The sequence below is a fragment of the Pelobates fuscus genome, chromosome 2, assembly GCF_036172605.1.
Source record: "Pelobates fuscus isolate aPelFus1 chromosome 2, aPelFus1.pri, whole genome shotgun sequence".
Taxonomy (NCBI): domain Eukaryota; kingdom Metazoa; phylum Chordata; class Amphibia; order Anura; family Pelobatidae; genus Pelobates; species Pelobates fuscus.
The window spans coordinates 67,573,606-67,601,093 of record NC_086318.1 but is presented as its reverse complement, the minus strand read 5'-3'; the positions used below and the strand labels follow the sequence as shown (position 1 = coordinate 67,601,093).

The following is a 27,488-nucleotide window of genomic DNA, read 5'->3' as shown; positions in this document are numbered from 1 at the left end:
TCCTGTAGAGGGTCTGCTCCGCAACACTACAAGACAGGTAGGAGGCACACCAGGAAGGGAAGTGTGACCGCTAAGAGGGTGGGGGGTGCACCAAGGGACAGAGAGGGGAGAGGAGAGAAAAACCAAGGGACAGGGAAAAGAGGGGGGAGGGGAGAGGAACACTAAGGGACGGGGAATAGGGAGGGGCTGGTTAGGAGGCACATAGGTGAAGATGTTAATTTTAGGGGGGGGGCGGAAAAATTCATCTTCGCCTATGTACCCAAATATCCTTGCACCGGCCCTGTTTAACCCCTTAAGGACTGAGCCAAATGTACAAGTTGTGAACAAAACAAAATGTAAACAAAACCTGGCATTTGCTTTATATGTCTGTCCAACCGTAATTCACCTCTTTCATATTAAATGCACCCACACTTATTATATATAATTGTATTCAGGGGAAACAGGGCTTTCATTTAATATCAAATATTTAATATCAAAACAGTAAAACGTATTGCAGCAATAATATCGTCCGTGTAAGTGCTGTTTGTGCGTGAAAAATGCCAAAAACTTCACTTTTACTGGCGATATCATCGTTGTAATACATTTTACTGTTTTGAAACACTAATATTTGTGTTCAGCGAAGTCTCCCGAGTAAAACAGTACCCCCCATGTACAGGTTTTATGGTGTCTTGGAAAGTTATAGGGTTAAATATAGTGCTAGCAAATTAAATTCCCTATACTTTCGGCATGGGTTGTCAGGCAGGTCCCGCTAATTGTAATTAATTAGGTTACCTAATTATGTAAAAATATTACATAAATATATGTGTAGAATTAATATATGTATATATATATACATTTGTGTTAGGTGCTTATGATACGACGATGAGGTAGGCCTGAGAAAGAAGAGGGCCTATCCAGGAAAATAAATAGAAAGGAAAAACATGTTAAAATGTGGTGTGGTGGGAGGGTCATTCAACTCTGACCTCGAATGGTAAGGAGCAAGGTAAGGGAAGTGCCTTAAGTAGGCTAGAGGTAGCAAACCAGCCCCTCCCACAAATCCAGGCAAATTGCCTTAATACTTGTGTTAGGTGCTTATGATAGTACAGTGTGAAATACCATAGATAAATGTAGGATAATAAAAAGAGCAAGTCGGTTGTGGTGTGCCGGAACCGACGATGAGGTAAGCCTGAGAAAGAAGAGGGCAAAAATTAAGTAATCAAATTTATTACAGACAACCAATACATATACATTTTATCAACCAGATATGTTTTTGAAAGCATCCCTTAATTCTTGTACTGGGTTAGGTATGTACCGTGAGTAAGTGGATGACTTCCAGCGCCCCAGTGTTTTGATAACATGAGTTGAGATGTTTACACTGGAGGCTGTGGATGCGGATCCTATACGAAAGGAGTGCCCTGAGTAGTTGGCTGCGTTGAGGCCCAGTTGTGTGAGCAAAGACCTGACGTAGGTCATGAAGGTTGTAGTGGTGAGTACTGAACCTTGCAGCTGTAGTAATGGTTGTGAGGGTAGTAAGTTATGATGCTGTATGTAGGCATCAAGAACCCCGACTGGACCCCATCTGTTGTGCGTGGGATAGTACAGAATGTTTACGGGTATGTGCTGACTGGTTTTGGAGTGAGGTAAAGTCAGGATGTAATGATCCATATGTTTTTCTCAAGTGGGAATAGAGGAGGAAAGGAGTAGTTTGGGTCGTGGAGGTTGTAGTGAATTATCTCGGTCTTAGAAATCCATAGAAATCTATGTATACTGCTGTTTTGATGATAGAGTTTGTATTGGTGTCAAACGGTTTTAAGTCAAGCAGGTTAGATAATGCTTTAAATATATGGTTATCTATGGGTAGCTTCTGGGCTGTATGTGTGGGTTCTGATTTCTGAATACCTCTGAGTATGGTCTTAATTTGGTGAGAGGCCATGAAACTGTTGTTATTTGGGTGTAAGATTAGCATGTGGTGTTGAATGCCAGTGAGATAGAGTTTGATGGTGTTATATGACATTTTAAGTTTAAGGTGGCAAAAGGAAGCAAACCCCAAAAAAGATGTCATAACAAATGGTTGCATGATGTTATGTTCCAGAAGGAATCTTTTGAATAGTGTGAAAGCTCTGTTGTATGTTTTGTGTGTATTGTTTGAAAGTGCCAATTGGGACAATGTCCTGCTATGCTGCATGATGGTTTCTAGTCCAGTATGAGTTGTTGAAATGTTGGAGTGATGGTGGCTGTGGGCGCCGCTGACAGGAGTGCTTGATGAAACGCCTGAAATTTAAAGCGAGACAAATTGTCAGCAGCTGTGTTACATACACCTGGAACATGGAAACAACATAGGAAAAATTTATGACTGCCAACCAAGTGAGTTTCCTCAGAAATCTTATGATCGTAAGGGATTTGGAACGACCTTTGTTGATGATGTGACAGGTTGCCTGGTTATCTGAGTAGCAACGAACTGGCATGTTTGCCCATAAATGACCCCATGCTACGGCAGCCGCCACGATGGGATAGATCTCAAAAAGAGCTGAGGTATTGGAAAAACCTTCCAAATCCTGAACTGCTGAAGGCCAGCTGCCCCAAAGCCATTCGTTCCCAAAAATTGCTGCAAAACCAGTGGTAGATGCCACATCTGACCAAATGGTGGGAGATGAGTCAGTCAATTGAGGGAGGAACATACTTTTACCATTCCAAGTGGATAAAAATCTCTTCCACATGTTTAGATCTGCCGTAGCTTGGGTATCTAAGGACAACCTGTGCGTGTCATGTAGGAAAAGTGGAAAAAGATGCAATAGTCGTGATATAAAGGAGCGGCCTTGAGGTATGATGCGCATAGCAAAATTTAGTGATCCCAGCAGAGACTGTAGCTCTTTGCGGTTGCAAGTACCGAGCTGAAGGTATCTGTTTATGTAAGTGAGAATATTCACTATCTTATCGTGTGGTAGGCTCGCTTGCATTGTGGCGGAGTCTAATTGGATACCCAGAAAAGTGATAACCGTGTCTGGCCCCTCTGTTTTCTTAGGGGAGATAGGTACACCTAGTTGCTCAAATAGCTTAGTGGTAGCTTTGAGACTAGTAGGAGGGGAAGTGTTCTCCTCGACCAGTAGGAAATCGTCCAGGTAATGTAATACCGTATAGTAACCAGCATAATGCTTCGGCAAATGTGTCAAAAAAAGCTGGACTACTTTTGGACCCAAAGGTTAACCGGGAGAAAAAATAGTAGTTCCCGGACCACTTGATGCCATGCAGGTGCCACAGTGTGGGGTGGATTGGTAGTAATTTAAAGGCGTTGGTAATGTCGGTCTTACTGAGCCAGGCTCCAGCCCCTGCTTGTATGATAGCGGTAACGGCGTGATCTATGGTGGTGTGTTGCAGGGAGAATTCCTCAGAGGGGATGAGGGAATTAAGACTGGGGTTGGCCGATGAGTGGGGTGCCGATAAGTCAATGATGAGTCTCTGTTTTTGGGAAGATTTCCCTGTGACAATACCAATGGGGTTAGTGCGCCATTCTGTGAATGGGGGAGTTTTGAAAGGCCCCAATACGAAGCCTTCAGCCACTTCTTGAGCTATGAGGGTGTCAACCGCTGTGGGGTTGTGTTGGGCGGATTGTAGATTAGGGCATTCCAGAGTTCTGACTGGTAAGTGTAGGATACCTGTATGGAAGCCTTCTGTTAAACCAGAGATAAGAAAGTCTATTAGGTGTCTAGATGGGTGCTGAGACATAAATGCAGTGAATACTGGCATATTAATGGACGGTAAGGCTTGGAATAAATTTTATTTGGACACATGGTCTTTGCATGTGCCCTAAAACATTTTGAACAGACATGCAATAGTCTACATCCACTGTAATTACAAGACCCAACATTAAAATTATTATATCTGGGACTTGCCCAGAAACTTGATTGGGCGTCCCAGTTTGTCTCGTGACAACTTCGCTGGAACCCCAGAGGAACTAGCTCCTTGCGTGGAGGCATGTTCGTCCGCCATGTTGGGACAAATGTTTGTAGTATGGGCTGTGGAGGAGCAGTATGCACAAGCCTGTTCTTAGACCTGCAAAGTGTCTGCAAAAAATTACGGTATCAATCCTTCCCCAGTTGGATCGTGTTCTATACTGGGAGAAGGCTCCAGACACTTTTGCAGAAAAAGACCTATGGTAGTCATAGAAGGCTGAACCACCATATTTGTTGCCCAGGTCTACCAGCTTGTGCATATAGAGATCAAACTCCTCTCTTCTGTTGGGATAGACCGCACAGATGACAACCCTGTAAATACCAAAAGCTAGTACAAATTCAGGGATAGTCAGTTTCCTGTTTAGGCGGGCATCCCTAGACCTGACAACAACAGATACATCATCATAAGCATACGTTTTATTCTCAACAATATCCTGGGAGGCAATCAACAGGGAAGCCAGGTTGACTTCTTTACCTTCCAGGATATCCCTTTTTATATGCTCAGGTGTCATATGAGCCAGGCTAACTTCCTGGTCATCCAGGGTGATGGTTGGAGCAACTAATGGCAAGTCAGCTGGTGCTTGAGAAGCAGCAGCGGGTGGCCCTGCTAGAGTAAGGGCCGTGGTGACCGACTCAAGTTTTTCCAGCCTGGAGTTGACCTTGCTCATGGACACCATGAGTGAGGATAACATGGCATGTATATCTCCTGGGTTGGACTGGCTAGGTCCTTCCCCGGCATCCATGTTATTTGTAGATGTGCGTGGCAGTTTGAAAAGTTCTGCTTTCTTTGCTGTAGCGGGGTAGGGGATTTGTCGTCTCCTCAATTCTGTGGTTATACGTGGGATCGTCCAGGATCTGATCGATGCTGGACTGGCTAGCTCTCCTCCTTGTGTGGGAGTGACAGCTCTAGCCGGGGTGCTAGGCAGGGAGAAATCCTCTACCCCTTCCTGAGACATACTATAAACAAAACAATTAATTAGTATAGGAAACCACCAAATTGTACTGGCAGGCTAGCTAGGCCGGATGGCGAAAACATTATACTTGTTTGGTGACAGATGAGGCCCTGCTAATTGCCAAGCGGCTTGAGAGGCTCTATCTATGCGTTGGCGCGATGTGTTATTGAGGCCACTCGTCGTAGTGGCAGGAGTTTTAGGCCTCTCGGTGACTGTAAGACAGAAAACAGGGGAAGGGAGTGACAGGTGATGCCCTCTCTATGCAACATGCGAGGCGGCTAGCTAACGTGTGGCCCGATGGGTGTTTGCCACTGAAACGTTTGAGGCGGGGTGTTGGCTTTGCGGGACCACTAACTGATGGCGATTGCCAAGAAGGGGTAAATACCTATTGGGATGCCTGTGACCCTATTGCCAGCACTCTAACCTAGGGGGATGAAATTAAATGTATGGTAGAAATACCATATGAGCAGGTGTACGTACCTGGTAGTATGACAAATTCACAGGAAAAACTCGTGTGGAGCAAATATATATAAGCTTGACAGCCTGAAATGGGTAAAAGAAAGTAGTATGATGAGTGTGGATTGTTGGAAAGAAAACAGACTTCTAGCCTGTAGCAGCAATGTTTTAAGGTTTGCTTGTGTATGATTGCAAATAAAATGTTGATACTATGCAATAGATATGTGTTACTCAGAAATGTTGGCATGGCTTTAATAAGATATCTGAGGGATGCCGTGGCCTATGTACCAACAACATATGTGTTATATAATAATGGTGAGTAAGGGGAACATAAAATGTAAGTTATATATATATGTATATTACTGTGCAGGAAACGTATGATTGGTTGGATCAGTACGTGTGATTCAACCCGAGTATGCATGAAAAGGAATTAAATCCTTATGTGTCATGGTTAACAACAAAGAAATGAGGCCTGTAACGTAGGCTGATTTAATTGTAATGAAATGGATAATTTATATAAAAAAAAAAAAAACTCCAGTAAGCGTGGGAGTCCAATGGTCTATACAGAAATGTTAGCTGGTTTCATACCCTTGATGTAATAAGTGATACCTTAAAAATAGCATGAAAATGGTCTGTCTATTTAACCAAGCAACTTTTTAACCAAATGTAAATACATGAAATGATGAAATGTAACTCACGAAAAAGATCTATGTGAATACATAGCAGAATAACCGAATCTTAGTATGAAGGGAAATAGAAGTTAGCATGAATAGCTTAACCGTATGCATTTTAATGCGAACAGCAATCGTGCATAGAATATACTATGAATAAGTGCCGACCAGAAAACACAAACCGAAATGACAATCGTTTAAATGAAGCAAGGGAAAAACAGTTTGTGCGAATTGATCGCTTCTCTAATACGCATAATTTAGCCGAACAATTTGTAAGAAATGAAGCCGCGAAAAAGGCTTTGAAATGCGACTGTGCAGAGAAAAGCGTAAAGCGAGGACCCGTGCTGTACCGTGCACCGTGGGAACCGATCCTGGCGTGACAGGTAGGTCTGACTTACGGTTTAGGAGTCCCTGGGACGCGATCTACGACGAAGACCCGGGTAAGAAGCTGGACGGACGGGAAAGGCCTGCAAGAGGATTCCTGGACACAGCTTGCTGCAGAAAAACTTGTGGGTAAGAAAACCAAGATGGCGTCTGAGAGAACCCAGAAGTGGATCCTCATTCAACTCTGACCTCGAATGGTAAGGAGCAAGGTAAGGGGAGTGCCTTAAGTAGGCTAGAGGTAGCAAACCAGCCCCTCCCACAAATCCAGGCAAATTGCCTTAATACATGTGTATATATACGTATATATATATATAATTTTTTTTTTAATTTTTATTTAAATATAGGTATATATATAGTGATATATACGTATATATTTATGTATATAGATATATATATTATTTCGTTCTACGTGTATTTTGATATAAATATATATATATATATTAATATCACAATACAGTTAGAACAAAATAACACACATCTATATATTTTTTAATTATTTATTTTTAATTATTTTCTTAATTTTATTTTTTTACGTATTCACATATTTTTTTATATTATATATAAATATATATATAACAATAATTATATATATATTTAATCAGTATCAGTCTACATGTAATTTGATATTAATATATATATATATATATATATATAATTATATATATATATATATTAATAGTAAAATACACCTAGACAGTGTATGTGTGTGTATGTATATGTGTATATATATATACTTAGATCATATATATATATATATATATATATATATATGATCTAAGTGTATAATTTTTTTTTACACTTATTTTAATTTATTTTATTTTATTTCCAGCCAGCAGAGGGGACTAACTGTCATTACAGTTAGTCCCCCTGCTGGCATTGCTGCAGCCAGCTATACTGGCCATGTGATTTTGAGGTCCTCGCAAGGACCTCACTCTCACATGGCCCGGGGGGGGCTGAAGAGGGCGGACGTGCCGCGGGGGGCTCCCTGGGAGTCCCCCCAACCGCGATCGCCGGCGACCGGGTAAGTAAAAAAAACCTGGAGGGCGTACAATTACGCCCGGCGGCGTTTAGAGCCGCTTAAAAAAGGACGTAATTGTACGCCCTCCGGTCTTAAGGGGTTAAAAGTATGTGTTTGTTATTTAGGAAAAAAAAATATTTACATCTGGAAATCCACACCTCATTATCCTGCAGACAGTGCATCCATCTTAGCTCCTTTCAGTAATTGTTATAAATCTTATATTTTGCAACGGACAGTCAGCATAGAGAGAGCATACAGAGAAAAGGAGAAATGAAACAGTGTCTGTATTCCTCATCCTTATCTTTGTGTGAACAGGACTATGATGTCATTTGAAAAACCTTTATTAGAAATGTAAAAGAGAATGATGCACACAAGGTACATTTTTAATGTTTTACTTGTCGATGTAAATTCCGGGGAAGTGACAATTCTCCTTTAAATCAATAACCCTGTACATGTTTCAAATATTATACAATATTGTCCAATTTTAATGTTTAAACATATTTGAAGGGACACTATAGTCACCAGAACAACTACAGCTTATTGAATTTGTTCTGCCTAAAATGCATCCAAACAATCAGTATCTCCTCCCTCTGCATGCAGACACTGAACTTTCCTCATAGAGATACATTGATTCAATTCATCTCTATGAGGAGATGCTGATGGGGAAGCATTGTGATTGGATCAGGCCACCACTTCTAATGATGTCAGCAGACTGCTTGTTTTTCTGAGTCTGACAGCATGCAGAGTTACAGCTTCAGGCTCGAATACAGTAAGATTGTGCTATATTTATGGAGGCATAGATGGGCTAGATGGTGGTGTTAACACTATAGGGTCAGGAATACATGTTTGTGTTCCTGACCCTATAGTGATCCTTTAAATACAACTTTGCCAATTATCTTCCAGATCAGAGACTACATTAGCAGTGTTTACGGTGAATCATTGTCATATTGTAACATTAGTGACTGAAAATCATAGAGATTTTCAATCACCAAAAATGTATCTGATGTCCTTTTCAGCCTGTTTGTGACTTACAGTGACATATATTTGATGCTGGAATTCAACCAAATTATAAATGAAAATACTCTGCGATTCTTGTTTTTGCTTTGCTGTATTTGCACGTTGCTGATTAATACACAGCTAAACGTTTGAGTGCCAGAAGTGAGCTCAGCGTATTGCTGTGCAGTTTGTTAGGCATACCATGACACCCGGTGAGTTAAAGATGAGAGAAAGCACTTAAAGGGTTAAGAACATCAGTGTGAAAAAGCAACCGTAAATTCAAAATAAAAGAATCTACAAAAAAAAATAGAAAACATATACATAATTTACATATTACTACTAATAATAATATGTTATATTTCTCTTTCCTTATTTGAGTGCATCTCCTAGCAAGACTGAAAAACTATGGTTGTATAACACAAGAGGGTTTCTGAGATCGTCTGAGTGCAATTTAAAGGCATAACCAATGGCTCACGTTTACAGTACTACCTTATATTACTATATATTTTTTAATTTCTGTCTTCTGTAGATTCACTTATTTTGTATTTATGGTTATAGAAGGTTAAGAGGAATTTTGCGACAAGTACAGTATATGTGTAATAAAGGGTAAATCCTATTTGTGTCTCCACTGATATTATATTAGAGGTGTTGAATATTTGCATATAGTTGTTTTTGGGAAATAACAACAGTGCCCACTGTCTGTTAGAGAGGAGCAGCGAGTAACATAAAGCTGGCACCTCAGCACAAACATTTTGTATCTGAGAGCCTTTGACGCTGGCTGAAATAACAGGAATATGCTGGACGGGTGTTCAGAGATGCATTTCAGCAGAGGTCACGATAGGGAGGGAGGCAGAACCTTTAAATGGCTTGATAATGCAGCATGGCCACCTCATAGATTGCCTCTCTACAGGGTTACCTCCTTGCTGTCTGGTTCCGCTCTCTTTGCCATCTCTGGAGTCTTGCAGATGATATTTGTGCAGTGAAGCAGCAGGGAGTTACACACTTCTCATTGCAATCATCTGCTACCTGTTTCCAATAGAGATGGACAGATGCACACAGTTCGTTAGCACCAAGGGCACGATAATAGACCACTGCTGGATACGTAGCACTAGAATAACCCTGGGCACTCTCACTTCCAGCTTCTGCAATTAAGGACACTTACAAACCAGTTTCGCTTTTTTCTATTATTGCACAATGTGAAAGTAGACAAAATTGGAGCAACAGTAGCAAATGATTTACCTGCTTCCATCTCAGCTCCCCTTGCCAACTCAATTCCAGCTTCTCCCTCTATTTACATAACACGTCTCCTCTCTAATCCTCATGAGTAAGTGATTTTGTCCATTTTGCGCCACTTGTCTTCAGTTTGTCTCTGCGTTCCTTTTTCTCCTGCAGTTGTGGTAGGATTTCCACTCCGATCACAAGACCTATTCCTTTCCTCCTGCTGGACTGAAGCAATAGTTTATTTTCCCAACCCTTTATCTGCACAACATAGAATAATGCCCTGTTGGCATCATTATATTGGTCCCCCCTTAAAAAAAAATTAAATAAGATTCTACTTACCTTTATTCAGCACTGGGCAAAGATTCTGATATCACGGGAGCCACACAGAGGTCCAGTTAAAAGCTTCTCTAGGGGAAGTCTTTGAATGGCTAATTTTACTGACTCAGGGCATTGTGCACGCTCTGAACAGGTGAAGGGAGGGTGATGGAAGGGTAGGAGGGAGTGCAGGGAATTAAAAAATATTATTGATAGATACAAGTAAAAGTTTCACTCAGTGTTTGTAGGTGCTCTGCCTGCAAAGGAGAAACAATTACATCTGTTCGCTGACGACAGATGTAAAATATGCACAGAATTGACATTAGACACCTAACTACTCTGGATATGCAGAGTTTCAGGCATAAAACTGCACCTACAGACTCCTTCCACCATAAGAACTTCAAAAAGCAGAAGTGGTAATTTTTGTTGGTGTAACCCTCAAGTTTTTTTATTGTGTAGTGACTATACGCTAATTCAGGGCTGGTGCAACTATAAGGTGGCTGGGGAGAAAGAGATACACAAAGGGGCTCAGTGGACCGTAAGAGACACACAAAGGGGGAAATTGTAATAGACACACAATGGGGGCTAAGAGACACTAGGGGTAAGACATTTACAGAGAGTATAAGAAACACAAAAGGTCATAAGAAATTGATGAGGGGGGTTAAGGGACACAGGTTAAGATGTATTTGGGGGGGGGGGCAAAATGTATTTTCATCTGTGTAAAAATACCTTGCACCGGCCCTGCTTTATTCATACCAAAGCAGTTGTGTCCAAACAGGAACCTAGTCCAACTCATCCCAGGTATTTATTTACCCTAATTCAAATTCATAATTGGTCAATGTTACTATTTACCAACTTAAAAGGGACTCATTTTAAAAATCTGGCACAGTGCGAGTTTGGGATTTTTTTGTCTTCTTTATTTATAAGTTTATACGTTCTAACCTTGTTTTGAGTTAAGCAGTTCAGATTTCTGTCTCTGGAATCCTTATCATGCAACAATCCGTAATAATATAAAATAAATCTATATTCCAGGGGCAATTACCTGGTATATTTGGAGATAGGCATAATAAGATAAGGCCATATGAAACAGGTCACTGTATTATTTAAAGGTTATTCCAGGTGAGCGAAGTGGGAGACAGGCCAGCCAATAGAGAAATTAACGCCTCAAAATAAGTTTTTCCAGCATATTAAGATAACTACACACACCTTTTCATCTGCTAATATTCAGAATTATTCAGCAAATTAAAGATGGGACCATATTAAAAGATGATCCCTGTGCATTAATCCAACAAAGACTTGCAAAAATTGGATTTGAAAGCTCTGTATTCTGGTAAGTACAGTATTTTAAGAATATAATAGACACTTTCATTCCAATATAATACTATGCAGCACATTTTTATGGACTGTGTATAGAGATCGTTCTTTTCATTTGCATTTATTTTTGGGTTTTATGTAAAAAAAAAAAAACACAGGTAGAAATCAGTGCTGTTTATGTGCATTGTTAAATAACATTTTATGTAAGAAGGATCGGAATCAGAAATATTAGCAGCATATTAGTGGGTAATAACATTGGCGGTGTAACCTTTTTCTTGTAGTTGATTTGCTCTGATTGGTGTGTAGATGGTCTTCCCATGTGCTACCTCTTTCTCGTTCTTCATTATTAGCAGATAATGATGAATATTCTTGTTCAATTATGTTTGGGGCAATGTGAGTCTATTTCAAGCAATACAGTATATGGCTTCACTATGAAGATCAGGGGCAAAGGTTAATTGCTTAAAAACTAAGTGCCATTTGAGATCTCTAAGAGAAGGCTTTTTGGGTAATCACCTACTGGGATTTATTTTGGTTTGGGGTGAACTGGTTTAGAGAGTATACTATGTGACTACCTCGATTGTTATTTTTATTGTAATTTCATGGATAACAGATAAAACCTGAAGATATCAAGTATGTGTGAATCTGGAGCAATGACACAGCTATTTCAAAGTAGGAAATAAATATAATAAAAAAAGAAGAAATCCGAGGAAACCAGACAAAAATACAAAGCCTAATTCCAGCCACATTGTGCCTGAAATGTAGCATTTACAATGTATTGAAATAACACAGTTGAGAGAAAAGCATACACAATGAGGCATATTTGAATACAAAGAAGAACAGCAGCAGGTTGTAGATGTAGCAGATTTATTGAAGTATTGACGTACCCTGGAGGTGTAACTGCAGATCAGCTCCGATAAAGTACTGTGTAAAAACAAATGTGTTAAAGTGATCCTCAGGAGGGAACAATCTTCTGGTTCCGTTATGTCGTTACAGCTCTTCCATTTATAAGTAACCTGATCTTGCGAAGTAAAATGACAGCCCTTGTACTGGTGTATATGTCACAGGGGTTAGTAGCATCTTGGGACACTCAACACAAAAAAATCCAAGATGCTTGGCAATTAAGCCAGCATTTCAGTACTATGGAGTCAATTTATGTTTTTAGACTGGATAGGGTTTTAATTGAACTATTGGGAGCCATTGAGAAGGTATGAAGCTAGTTTGAACATTAGCATATTGTTGATGGGCACTTTTGTACGTCGAGCTATGTTTAAACACAAATCAGTGTTTATGAGTGATTCGTGATTCTGTAACTGTTACGTAAAACTGCTTGGCCTTATGTTTGACTTTGTTCGGGGAATGGGCAAGTGGTAGTGATTTGGAAACCAATAAATCTTGCAGTGATGTCATCAGCAATTCAACAAGAATATTATTTTACCCTTTATGAACAGACTGCATCATGTATTATGTATAGGTTTATAGATGATGGCATTTTGCAGGTCTCTTGAGTGGAATATAGAGTAATAGTAATAATGATGGTAGGACTAATGATAATAACAGCGTTTTTGTCATTTATGTCATTGGCACTTTTTCATACAGAGTCATGTTTCTAATTCTATAGAACCGGTTAATAACGTGATGTTTATATTAACAATACCAGTGAAAATCAGATGAAGACACACGACTGGGCCAGTTAAAGATAGTTTCTATTTTTTTTGTTTTTGTATTTTTTCTTACTTGATTCACTAAAATCTAACATTGTTATTACCGTATTTTTGGGCATTTAAAGTGAATTCTTAATAGCTATATAGCTATAGTTGACTTGGAGATTATTGTCAGTTCAGCTATTTTGATTGAAATCTTTAAATTCATGTAAAAATTCATTGTGAATTCCGGACAATTAAGTCTATAGGAAATAACTCATTAAGTCTCCATTAAAAAGTGTCTGATGACTAGTCTAAGCCAGAGTATTTAAATACAGCACCCGAATATTGTTTAAATACAACACCTATAAACCTCTGCTAGAGAATGGCTGTCAGAAGAATTCTGTAAATTGTAGTTCAGATACATGGAGCGAGGATTAGCAGTTTGATATTCCTGGTTTGAGCTCTGGTCCTATGTCTTAGTCACTTTAATATGAACAATGAGAAAACCTCAGTACCTTTTAACCATGTCACAGAAGCAATGCATTCATTCTGCACGTCTATCATGGTGTGCAAATTGCAGGAAGAATAATTTGCATCGTATTTAGTGGAGACAATTACAGCGCCATCAGTCACATGTGATTTCTGGAGGATCATTACCCCAATAATTAACATCGAGATTAGACAATGTTTTAAAAATGATTGCCAGATAGGTAGATATGTGTTAGCATAACAAAAGGCACGTGTTTTACTGACATAAAATTGTACTATATAGTACTTTTAGTTAACCCTGTACTATTACAATGTAACACGATTTTGTGTCAGTTTATTTGGATGTGAAATAAATATTAATTATATCGGGATTAAATCCCTTCAAGATAGAACCTCATGCCAATAATGTAAGAATGATGTGTGGTTATATGTGGATATAGACTATGCATCACGCCAGGGCCGGATTAACATAGGGGCTGATGGAGCTGCAGCTCCAGGCCCAGGCCCATGGAATAGGCCCATTGATTTAAAAAAAAATAAATAAATTGTTTACATTTTTTTTTTACACACTACGCATAGGGTTGACAGGTATTTCTCATGTATTTCTTAGGGTTGCCAGGTATTTCTCAGAAGTATTTCTCAGGTATTTGAGGCTGCCTAGCCGGTGCCGGTATTGCAGTAATACCGGCAATACAAATGTCTGTCTCAGTATAAACAGAGATTATTCTGCAGTACCAGCGCCGGCCAGTAGGGGTCGCTGTTTGTGTGGATAGAGGCAGTGATAAGAAGTTACGGCATCTCCCTCCCTGCCTCTCTCTGCTCACTGATCCACAGGGGAGCAGCTCTGCACAGAGAGTCCAGACAGCAGCTCCAAGACATGGGGATGCTGAGACATTGGGACACTGGGGAACATGGAGACCCTGAGACACTAGGGACACAGTGGCCCCATGTCTCGCAGTGGCCACTAGTCTGTGTCCCCATGTCTCCCAGCCACTGTCCCTAGTGTCTCAGTGGCCCCATGTCTGCCAGTGTTACCATGTGTCCCCATGTCTCTAAGTGTCCCCTAGTGTCCTAGTGACATTGGGAGACATGGGGACACAGACTCTAAGGGACACTGGAAGACATGGAGATACAAACATTAGGGGACACTGGGTGACATGGGGACACAGACACTAGGGGACAATGAGAGACATGGAAACACTGGGGGACACAGGGAGACATGGGGACACTGGGCGACTTTGAGACCTAGGAGACATGGGGCACTCCCAGTGTCCCCACATCTCCCAGCCAGTGTCCCTAGTATCTCAGTATCCCCATGTGTCCCTGGTGTCTCTCAGTGTCTGTAGTGTGCCAGTGTCCCTAGTGTTTCCTAGTCTCCCAAAGTCCCCTAGTCCCCCAGTGTCCCCATGTCTCCTAGGGTCTCAGTGTCCCCTAGTATAAAATAAAAAATCTCAGGCACTCACTGTAATAGATTTAGGCAGGTTTATTGGACACCGCAATGTTTCGACCTTTACCCAGGTCTTTATCAAGTCTCCAATGTCCCCTAGGTATCAGTGTCCCCTAAGTATCAGAGTGTCTCAGTGCCCCAATGTCTCTCAGTGCCTGATGTCTCTCAGTGCCCGTAGTGTCTCAGTGTCCCCTAGTATAAAATAAAAAAATCTCAGGCACTCACTGTGATAGCTTTAGGCAGGTGAATTGGACACTGCAACATTTTGACCTGTACCCAGGTCTTTATCAAGTCTCCAGTGCCCCCTACATATATCACAGTGTCTCAGTGCCCCATGTCTCCCAGTGTCCCCTCGTGTCTATCACCCTGTGTCCCCATGTCTCCCAGTGTCCCCAAGAGTCTCAGTGTCCCCAGGTCTCCCAGTGTTCCCTAGTATCTGTGTCCCCATGTCTCCCAGTGTCCCAATGTCTCTCAATGTCCCCTAGTGTCCTAGTGACATGGGGACACTGGGAGACATGGGGACACAGACACTAAGGGACTGGGAGACATGGGGACACAGACATGCACCCTTTTTGTGTATGTTCGCCCTTTCGGACGTTCTGGTTATGTGATTTGTGTCAGTGGCCCACCCTTTTACCGCATCCATAGACTTCCTGCTTTACTGGACACTGCTGTTAGGGGGTATGGGTTTACTTGAAAGATGAAAGCGTGAGATTAGCAAAGGGTTTGTGTTTTCTCATAGTTGCATCCTATGAGTTTCCCTCCAGCATCATCTCCATCAGATACATGACGCTTAGGAGGTAGGACTGTTTTAGTGTTTTTGGTCAATAAGATTTTGTAATTAGGCCCATCATAATTATCAGCACCAGGCCCACTGGGCTCTTAATCCAGCCCTGCATCACGCCATATGTATAATACTACACATCTCTAGTATGTACTCATGTATGTTTACATTCCTTTGTTGGTGAGTTCTAAAACATATTGCTTCTTTGAAGCCACTTTAAACCTGTCACACAGACCCTCAAAGACAAGAGTCATCACTTAGTAACAATGAATAAACAAATATTTTTTTTTACGCGAATTGATGAAATGGAGTACAATAATTGATGTACAATAAGTACAATAATTGATGAGTATAGAATTGTTCCAGCCTCTCTGTTCATCTGTATAACCTTTCATGTACTGTAAGGGGCAACAATCAGCACCTCTGAAAAATTTAATATTGAATAAAAAGCAGACACATGGTGTTAACCATTCTTTATGTGAAACTCCTTTTGTGTAGCTTCATTAAATATCTGGCAAATGACATCATAATCCAGCTAAGACCAGGCACAGCAAGGGCACACGTTGCAAATGAGGAGGGGAAATAGAAACATTGTTTAATTTCTCCTCTATTCTTTATGTTTTCTCTATGCGGACTAGACTGCCAGGTGACAGACATGACATAATATGTATATTTTTTGCATTTTGCAGACACTGTGGTTATATCAAAGCAAAGCAGGACCCAGATGAAGACAAGATGCATTTTCAGCACGGGAGAGGTAAGATATATTAACCAACTGAGAATGAAGACTCTGCATTGTTTTAATGAAGTCACGTGACTGGATTTACAATGACTTGAATGATATTACACCTGGAAAAGCCATGGTAATCGCTAATGGCTCCTGACGACATCTTCCTGTTGTCCTATCATTCATTTTTTTAATTTTGGGATTGGGAAGGGGAAGAGAATTATTTGAAGATATAGAGTTGGTAGAACTTGTAATGTTTGGTTTGTGAAAACATTTGGTCTGACTATTTCTGTTTTTGAGACCTTGCAAATCCTTAGACTGAACTGGTTAAGACTCTCAAAGAGCAGTTTGAATGTTCGGTCATCGCTACGTTTTCATGTGATCAGTATAATGGAAAACAAAACGAAAAGCCGAATGTTAAACTTATTAGCAACTATGTAGACACGAGATTGTGGAAATCTATCCATTGTGCCTGGACTAAAATATATCTCAATATTCAATGTTGCATTCACAATGAGACATTCTATAGGAAAAGGTGGAATCTTACATGGAAGAACTTGCTACATCATACCCTTCTCGAATGTAGCCAGGCATGGGAAAAACTTATTCGACCATCTACTTGTTCTTAATAACGCTTTTCATCTAAGTCTTTGACAATGAATAATTTCTGTCTTAGTTTGTATATTACAATTGTCTTTTATACGTGCTTGGATTTATGTTATCATGTTTACTGTTAGATTTGAGATTGTGTCATCTTACTTCATAATCATGATTAATTGTATGTAAACCATCAAATCTTGTTAATTTTGTGCCAAAAGATCTTGAAAATAATGTTTGCTGAATTTTGAACTTGTGAAAGGGCCTCTGAGGTTTACAATATTATTGTGGTTGTTTAATGCGCTCACCCTCATAGTAATAGTGTACAGTACTTGTGGGTAACACATTAAAGCAGACGGTTAATGAGCAAGGAGTACTGAAATTTCTTCATAAGATCTTATGGGACAAGGTGTTTGAAAGTATCAAGTAATTGATAATATTAAAGCAACAAGTGTACCGTGTGAAGGAAGTAACTAAGCAAGCCAACCTCGCCATGTCATGGAGTCTTTTTTGCCACCAACACAACCTGTATGTTTGAGTTTTCTGCCAATGGTAACAGAGCACTACCAACTTGCTTAGACCTCCAACAGAAAATAAATAAAATCCAGTTCCTAGAGTTTGGGGTCAGAAAATGGTCAGAACTGGATGGAATCTGAACAAAACTAGTGGAGATGGCATTTAACCTTGCCCAATTGGAACCCGCACACACCACTCTGACTCCATCATATCAAACACTTTTTGTGTAGATTTAGCGTTTTTGGTGAATACACTTTTGTAGGGGCTTATGTCGTCCAAAAAGTATTCCAAATTACTTGCTCTATAAAAGCTAAGAATGTTTTACTCATGTTACACCAAAATATATCCTTAGGGATGGTAATGATGTCTAAAAATAAATAAGCTAACGTTAATCAGAAATTGTATATTGTAATCAGAAAAGGGTTTACATTTGTTAGTAGCTTATTGACATTACTGAGTTCATGTAAGTTTGAACTAAACAATTCTGTTTTAAGGCATTAAATCCTTATCTAATAAAATTAGTTGCGTATACCGAGTGAGTGGCCAGTGACATGCAATGGTACACTATTCTGCGTTTACAGTGTGCTAAGGTTAAAAATGTGTTCTGCTTTGTCAATTAAATATATGTGGCAGATGTGGCCATTAAGCACAGTTGTGTTAATGAAGCCACCTGATTGGACAATGAGAATTACTTCCTCTTTTATGTTTCCCTTTTCAACTAACACTAGCAGGTACATGTATGTCGTAAATGGGATTTGGGATGTTAGTAAGTGGCCTTTAATGCATCCATTCATTTGTGCAGCCTTGGTTCTGCCATGTGTAAGCAAATAAGGGCTTATTGGGTCATTTTGCATCATTTTGGGGGCTGATGTTGCTGTTCCATTGCTCTTATATTCCCTTCAGGATCCATGTTCACATGCATTGACAATAACTAATTTTCAGTTTTAGAGTTGCTAGATATAAAATATTCATAATTTTACTTTTTTTGTTTTGAGATGATTTAAATTTGAGACAGGGTCTCTCTACAATTCACATGGCCTTCAAAGCTCTTTGTATACTTAGTATGCACCGTGTTGCTAGGTTGTTGTCCGCCACAATGTAAATAGGTAGCTTGCTTAGACCTGATTTAAAGAATTGTTTACAAAACCTACAATGCAAGGTAAATACTAAAAATGTCCAGTGCCAATCTTGATTTTGTATTATAATACACGTAATGGAGCACACCATAATCTATTGTTTGATAATTATTGACATGTTAAAGGCTGCTGATGTACCAGTAGCAATGCTGAGCCAATCACAACCTCACAGTCACAAAACTTTTGTCATCATCGTTTTAAACAACACTGTTGCCTATACCGTACATTAAACAGTAAGGATTAAGTGATCACATTCCTGTCGAAGAAAATGTACTGACACATTAATGGAACCACTGAGCATTTAGCAAATCCATCATTAAAAAAGACTTGATAAACCACAGAAAGCACTTTTGGTTTTGGATTAACCAGTACCCTGAGAGTTTGCAAAGTGCACATGAGCAGAATTAACACCACAAATGATGGTGTTAACAAGCAACGTCATCAAACCTATACTAGTAACTCCTAATTAATTATAGTAAAAAAGGACAAATAAGGACAGTAACAAAAATGTTGATTTGGACATACGTAACGAAACAGAGAGGTATAGCAATGTTGATATGGAAGGCATCAGGATAATAACATGCAAGCCATCTATTGTAATCACCACTGCACTATAAATGAGGTCAATCATCTTTCCAAGATAAATCCATTTTATTTGTCATTAACCTGACAGTCTTGGAGTATCAAACTTGATATTGTGTGATTTATGATAACGACTAACGCTAAGTCCGGTTTTAAGGCTATAAGTAGTTATAAGTCCGGTTTTAAGGCTATAAGTAGTTATAAGTTCGTTGGCGCTACCGGCATAAAAAGTCGGGACATTTTTGCATTGTGATCACATTGAGAACACTCACGTGATATGGGCAAAGTAATAACATGTTAATAGTTGGATACTGGCTTTGCATTGCAATTTACCTCACTATAATTTTTAAATAAAGTATTCTTAGCATAAATATTGATATTGGCTCTTTAGCTCTCAGTTATGTCTAAGAATGTGTTTGGATTTTAAAGTCTGTTGTACTTTTTGTTTTTTATTAATCTCAAATCTCAATCTTTCACCCACATTTGTTGTAACAGCAGATACATTTGCTGATATGGATCAGAATACATTAGCTGTTTCTTGCAACTAGAGAGTTGATTCAAGAGTAGGACGGCCTGCAAAAGCACTCTGCAATATATACATACATTTTTCGATATACCTAAAAAAGCAATGCATATGCTGTATTATATTTTGACTGTAAATTAATTCCAGGTTTAAGATATTACATTATTTATTTCTTTTAACATCTGGTACTGAGCCATTTAAAGAGAATACTCGTACATTCTCGATATCCGGAAAAAATCTTTACTTAAAATGATCTTTATATGAAAACACCCAATTCCACCCAAAGTGAGTTAGACATTTTTACTAATGCACATGCTATGGGCTGAACAAATATCTTAAAACGCTTTTTATTAAACCTGAACATAGTCATTTTTTACTAGGCAAACAAATGCAATTTGTGTAGTCTTTCGTCCTTAACTGAATCTGTTCATTCTCCATATTTATTTCTGCTGCTGGACCATATCCAGCATTGTAATGTCCTTCTTCGAGTTGATTTCGAAATTCTGTGCCATGTGCATGGTGCAATATAGCCACATTTTTGTAGAAAAGTAAAATTAGATTTTCAGTCTTTACATCAATATACTCAATCAAGGTAACTGAGCTACATTTTTCCATCGTAAGTGTTTGAAGTGTCCGTCCACTATAAGTGAATTTTAAATATAAGATCGAAATGGAAAAATTCTCTTAAGTCATCTATGCTTTCAGTTTGGCTTCTCTGGCCTTAAATTTTAAATTCACTTTGACTTTACTTTAAATTCTCACTTTAGTAAATAACTCTGTTAGTCAGATCTACTGCTTTGCTTTTTGCATGCTGAAAGTGGTCTCCCAACTATTGTTCTTCTTCAAAATGGTAATTGTATCTTATTGGCCTTCTTTCTGAATGGTAAGGAACAATCATCCTATTTCTTTAGAGGTTCTCCTATTTTATATCATAATTATATGCAACTTGATTGTTCGCTGGCTTCTAGGTCATTCCTATCAATCAAATTATATATGGTGAACCCAAGTAGCAGAATATAAAAGAGAGAGAGGGAAAAAATATGTTCTTTATAATTCACCTTGTAGTATATGAAGGTTTGTTTGCCCATTTCTAACATACGTCTCGGGACCTAAAATGAACATGGTAAATGAAGGTTTGACCTTAAATATTGGCTTGTAAAACTCTACCAGAGGCAGAATAAAGGTGTCTGATGACTGGACTCTTAGGAGCATGCAACATGCCAAATCCACCTAAAACAAAGTTACATTAAATGTACAAATATATAAGGGCCACATGGACATAATTAAAAACAGAGCAATCTAGAACAGTCCTCATCAATATACACTTCGAAGAACAGGTGGAAGCTACTATAGATTGCGCTGAGGATCTGTCTCAAAACCAGAATAATAATCTAATACTGCAAATAAAAAGGTTTGCAAAAAATCCATTTGCTACCCGAGTTGACATTCTGACAAAATATATGTTTAACCCCTTAAGGACCAAACTTCTGGAATAAAAGGGAATCATGACATGTCACACATGCCATGTGTCCTTAAGAGGTAAAGGGCCATTCTAGACCCCTAAAGCTTGCTGAAATACTTTATGTGTGAAGAGTGATTCCTCTTTTTTTTTAATTTTACAAAAATTGAAAATTTCAATAGAAAAATTATCCCTGTTACACCCCTGGCTGTCAATCAGACAGCTAGTTTTTTTATTTCCTTGTAGTCTAGCTCAGTGGAGCTAAACTTCCCAGAGAACCTGCCTTGCAAAGACTTCTCTTTAAGTTGCAGACAAACACGCACACAGTTGCGGACACACATACAGACACACACACACACAAACACTGTAAAACAGTCAGACATGTATAAACACGCAGATATAGATGCACACACACTGTCAGACACACAAACACAGACACACATTGTCAAACATACACTGTCAGACACACACACATTCAGATACATATATACAAAGATTCCAACGTCTTTCCTCCACAGGAACCAGCTAAAAATGTCCCATACCCCTACCTTCCTCTTCCCACTCTCTGTAGTTGTACTCCTACCTCAGATACTGCATAGGTGGCTAGAACCTTATAAGATTATATGCTGTGTTGTTCCCTTTTCACAGCAGGACAGCAATCAATCTGGTAAGGGGAGAATTATCTATTTCCTCAACCATACCACTAAGCACTACAAGTCGACATGCTGGCTCCTGTGTTGTACCAGTCCCCTTACAAGGATGGCTGTTGGCAGCCCTGCGTTCAGAGATCAAAAACAAGAACCAATTTATGTTTTTCTTTATCAGGGAGTTAGAGAGTTCAGTTGCCTGAAAGCTGGGGAACAGGAACATTGACACTTTGTGTATAACACATACGTCAATGGACAGCCTGTCCAAGGTGTCTAGGGTTAATATAGTGTGTTTGTGTTTGTATTAACTATTGCAAATGTTACACAAAACTGATCTAGTTTTTCTAGTTTAACCTATTTTTTTCTAGTTTAATCCAAGCTACAGATAGAATAGACTATCTGGCTGATAAACATCTTGAGGAGACAACCCTATACACTGAGGTAAAGATATATATCTCAGTAATTAAATATTTGTTTTTAAAATGGAAAGCTGTAGAGACAGGGACTTTGCACCATAACCACTTCAGTAAGATGATGTTGTTATGGTGTTTATAGGAGCTACTTAACTTTGTACTGTATCTTTTTCTTTCACCTTTTTTACTGTATGCTGGGAAATATCCAACACTGGATCATTTTACCCCTAACTAATTGTATATTACAGCATAGTTTGTATTTCCTAAGCACATTTTATTACTGCCCAAGGTGTTTTGGTTATCTGAGTCTTATTGGGAAGCATTGCTTATGGTTAATATGGTCTCTTTTTATTGAGACATTTGCCTTTTCATTAACACCTTATATATGGTTATATCATTCTACACCAAGCAACAATTTAAAAGGAACTTAAAGTGTTCTTTTAACAAATGTCTTTTTTTTTGTTTGTTTTTTTAACTGTAACGAAGCAGCAGTGCTTTTATCTAATGTTTCCATATATTGCATATAGAAATAATATATCTAAACACACATATCAATTTTAGTTTGGTCAACTCTTTCATTGTAAAAGTTAAAATATTAAATTTACATATCGCTTAAAAAGGTAAACTGCTGGAAGTAATAGAAATTCAAGAATTCTTACTACAATATATAATTATCGAGTGTCATTCTTTGTTTTGCAATTGGGTAGCCATTATGTTTGATAAATATATTATTTTACAATCTATACTTCTATTAAATAGTATTAAAAGAGGACTGATAATTGGGCAATGGTTTATTTGTGATGGCGTGTAGTCCTGATGGAACGATCTAAAGCACATTTGTTTACATTATACTTGCAATTTCATACATAACCCCTGGAGGGTATTGGGACCGACCACAATCATGCCTTTAGTTAGCGGTCCCACCATAACTAGATCATGTTTGTGCTTATGCTATGTGCTTTGTGATCACTCACCTCTGATAAGTGCTTGTTAGATCAGGGCCTGTCTACTGCAGCTGGGTACAAAACCATTTTGGTAATGATTTGGCAGTAATAGCATGATAACTGCCTCCGTACTCCTATAATACCTGGACTGGGAAAAGGAATGGGTGAGGCTAAATCATCAGCAGTAATATCAAGTTACATTTTGGCATCTATGCTGGTACTTGGCGTTAGAGGAAATCTAAACTCACTATTATAATGTCATATTAGTCAGTGTTCTGTATGTGAGCCTTGAACCTGTGAAGGGAGCAGCATTGTCCTTTCATGTACACTCATTTTTGACCTGACTCCGGTCAGTTTAGATTTAATATATTATGTTTTTTATTTATCTATCTATCATTATGGCATGTTTATCTGTGTCTTGTCTTTGTGTGCATGCTAAATCTATATGCATACAGTATGGTACATGTGTGTGCTCATAACCATTACTGTATGTGTGTGCTTCTCTCTGGAGATATATATATATTTATATATATATTTATATATATGTATTTGCATATGAAATCTGTTTCATTATAAAGTTAATGCTATTTTATATTATATTCTAATCATTGTGAAAATGCATGTTTTTGTTTTGCTAGTGAAGCTACCGGGCAGTAGAACCTACATCCACCCGCACACTTACGAAGACCCCAACCAGGCTGTGCGAGACTTTGCCAAAGAAATTGATGCTTCCTCTATTCGGATTGAGCGGGTCATAGGTGCAGGTAAAAGTTCAATGGCTTTATAAACGTCTGACCACTAGGTGAGCAGCAACACAATAATCAGCTTGAGTTTTTCTAAGCAAGGTCATTTCAGATTCCATCTCATCACTTAGTGAATGAAAAGCCGAAAGGGCAAAGGCCAAATGAGTGTTACTTGAATACTAGAACTTTACAGTCTATGCAGTTATTTAAACATCATGAAAAAATAAAATAGAAACAAGGCAACACACTGTAAGTGTAGGGAATATCTTATCTTTCTTTCTCTCTATCCTTTACCCTCTCTCTCGCCCTCTCCTTGACCTTCTCTCTCTCTCTCTCTCCATCTCTTCAAGTACATAGCGCATAATAGACATTCCTGGTTTGGTATTGTGGATTTCATGGCTTTTGATCTCCAAATCTCTGTTCCCATTACAGACCCTTTTATTCAGTGCTGTTCTCCTCCACATCATCAGTGGGCTTTTGATCTGCAACATCCCCAATCACATTAGTTCCTTGTTCCCATAGAAAGGTCTTAAGTACTTCTGTAGAGTGAGCAGACCTGATTACTGCTGCTCCGTCCATTACCCATTCATTGCCAAGATGTTGCCTCTCATTGAAATGGGAAAAGAACAAGTCCCAACTCCGTGACTTTGATACTAAAAGCTCCCTAATAACATTTTAATGGTTCGGCTTCTAAAATCTAAGCAGAAATACACAGGAACAGCTAAAAGCAAGAGACTTGCCCTCTTGAATGCAGTGTGCTGTATGATATATCAGTCTCTATACTGAGAGTATACATCATTTTAACAGAACAAAAATGTAACTCTGAGAAAAACACAGAGATTGAGTCTTGAGAATACAGAGTTTTTAGTGACATTGTGAATGTAATTTTGTTGTTAAAATACAGCTCAGTCTGCATCCAAGCTTTTTAATAATGTGCCTGTTATTACCTGAATAGGAAATAGTATTTAACAGCTTATGTGATATGTAGCGCTGTCACGCAAAGTACATTGCTTGTCAGGTTAAACTATGCACACATATGGTGGAGATAAAAAGTGTGTTTCCAGAAATATAGGTAGACAGACATGGATCAATGGATGCAGGGATAGATAGATAGATAGATAGATAGATGGATAGATGGATGGATGGATAGATGGATAGATAGACTTAGCATCTGTAATTAATTAAGCTGGAATCGTTCTGGTACATTTTCTTTATTAGTGTTTTGACCATCAAAAATCCAAACACGTAACTGTGCTAGTGTGATAAATAATGAATAAAAATGTGCACGCACAGTAAATATCACTTACATAAAATATTGTGTTAAAAGCATCTGTTAAAGATGGTCCATAACAGTAACTGATAACAGATCTTGGGAGTTGCAGTTTATCAACAGCTGGAGGTCCGTAGTTGTTGCTCATGTCTAAGGTTGGCTGAGCATTGTGAGTGCAGTACCAAGGGTATCCACTGGCACTCCACAAGATTACTGAATTTCCGTGAAATCCAATTTTGGTTTGGTAACCTCAGGTGCAGCAGCAAGCTAATGCTCCTATTGACTACAACTTCCCATCACGGCAAGCCAGATGCTATCTATAATATTACTGAAATTATTTGCTCTCAATAAAAATGGCTTGATTAGAAGCAGTACAATAAAGGACTTTAAACATGCTCCAAGTAAAACTTCTTGCAAAACCTCAGAGGTAATCTACATTGATCTTCGTTCTACTGCAACAGCACTTCTTGCTTTTTGGTTGACGCAACATACATTGAGGAATACAGTATCGAAACCCTGCAGATATGGGCCGATGTATTATAAAGGGAGCATTACATGGAAACATTATTTCCCCGCAGCTCTGAGTCTATTCCGGTTTTATAGAAAAAAAAAAAACTGGTCTAGATTATAAAGCTATTAGTGTATCTTGATGATCTGAGTTTTGTGATGGATTTGGCCTATTTCGTGTCTGTATAACATTATACATGCACGCAATTGTTTTAAATCTGTATGTTTACACATGAGCCCGCAGAGTAGGGGCACAGGCAGCTAATCCCTGGGGCACAGCTCTGCTTCTCTGTTCTTTGCATTGCATTGTATATAATTTATGTGCTGTACAGTCATTTGTGCAGAATAACCATATTTTTCTTTATGCTTATAAGGAACACAACAAGGGGGTGATTAAACTTTGATTAACAGCCTAGCTATTCGTTTTTTAGGAGGAAAAAAATTACGATAAAGATACCACACAGTCAAGGTTTTTTTTTTGTTTTTTTTAATGTTCAATTTTTTTTTTTTATTGTGGCCCTCTATGTAAAAAGGCAATAGAAAAATATATCTTACTAAGTGTTTTCTTTTGAACAGGTGAATTTGGAGAGGTATGCAGTGGTCGGCTTAAGTTACCCAGCAAGAGGGAAATTTATGTAGCTATAAAGAGTCTGAAGGCTGGATATACAGAAAAACAGAGAAGAGATTTTTTGGGAGAAGCCAGCATCATGGGGCAATTTGATCACCCAAACATTATCCGACTGGAGGGTGTTGTCACCAAATGTAAGAACCTACCTTTGACAATAATTTATAAAAGTCAGTTCTGGTGGAATTAAAAATCGAAATATGTCAATCTAATGCTTCTTAACTTTTGGAGCAAAAAAATTTTTTTATGCCAGTAATTGCCATATTGCGTCTATGATCTATGACAGTGGTAGGCAACCTTTGGTACTTTAGATGTTGTGGACTACATCTTCCATAATACTCTTACAGCAGTAATGCTTGCAAAGCATCACAGAATTTGTAGTCCATAACATCTGGGGTGTCGAAGTTTGCATACCACTGATCTATAACTTGAGTCCATCAATCTGTAGCTCCACAACTATATTCTCTGAGTTCATCTCTCATCATCTTTAGCCAATGAGAATTGTAGATTTTATTGTCTACCATCAGGTGGAAAGATACAGGATGCTATGAAATCATAGAAGGATGACTGTAAATAGCGCTTGTAAGAGAGAGAGAGAAAATGGAGGGTTATAAATCTGAAACCTACTGGTTCATACGAAAGTGAATCAAATTACTATCAGAGTTTTTCACTAAAGTGAAAATTCAAGGTGAATTCAAAATTTAAGGTTTAATATGGGTGATCTGGAAAAACGATCTGTCAGCTATGCTTTGACTACTCTGGCCTTAAATTTAAAATTCACTTTGAATCCCCATGTTATTAAATAATCCTGTATATCTTGGGAAACAAAAAGTCTACTCAAATATGATTGGTAATGCACTCATTCCTTCCCCAAAGTTTTATAATTGTTATTGAAATAAAAATGTTTTAGAGGGATGAAAGGGAGAGACACTTATGGTGTACTTACTCCCATTACAGTAATTGCCAACGAATTTGACTTTTTCTAGACCAGCCTTCCAGCTTTTACTTGTCCTGCCAAGGTAAGAACGAACCTAGTCAGCCAGCCAGCTTCATTCTTATCTAATCAATCAGAGGAGAGCTCTTGCAGTGCACTATTTAATCTTCCTCAGACTTAGGCTATTTTCATGCCACTTAACCCGCGAGACCTCGAGATACATTTATATCAAAGACTTACATCGA

At 38.7% G+C, this 27,488-nt stretch overlaps 1 protein-coding gene across 2 annotated transcripts in view; it reads left to right on the top strand.

Moving 5' to 3' along the window:
• Nucleotides 1-27,488, top strand: part of LOC134586604 (ephrin type-A receptor 3-like) — a 200,073-nt gene that overhangs the window by 131,638 nt on the left and 40,947 nt on the right. For both annotated transcript variants that reach the window (XM_063442227.1, XM_063442226.1), the window contains 3 exons: nt 16,310-16,377; nt 23,803-23,928; nt 26,261-26,446. In XM_063442227.1, the coding sequence (XP_063298297.1) occupies nt 16,310-16,377; nt 23,803-23,928; nt 26,261-26,446 (380 nt within the window). The remainder of the gene's footprint in view (nt 1-16,309; nt 16,378-23,802; nt 23,929-26,260; nt 26,447-27,488) is intronic.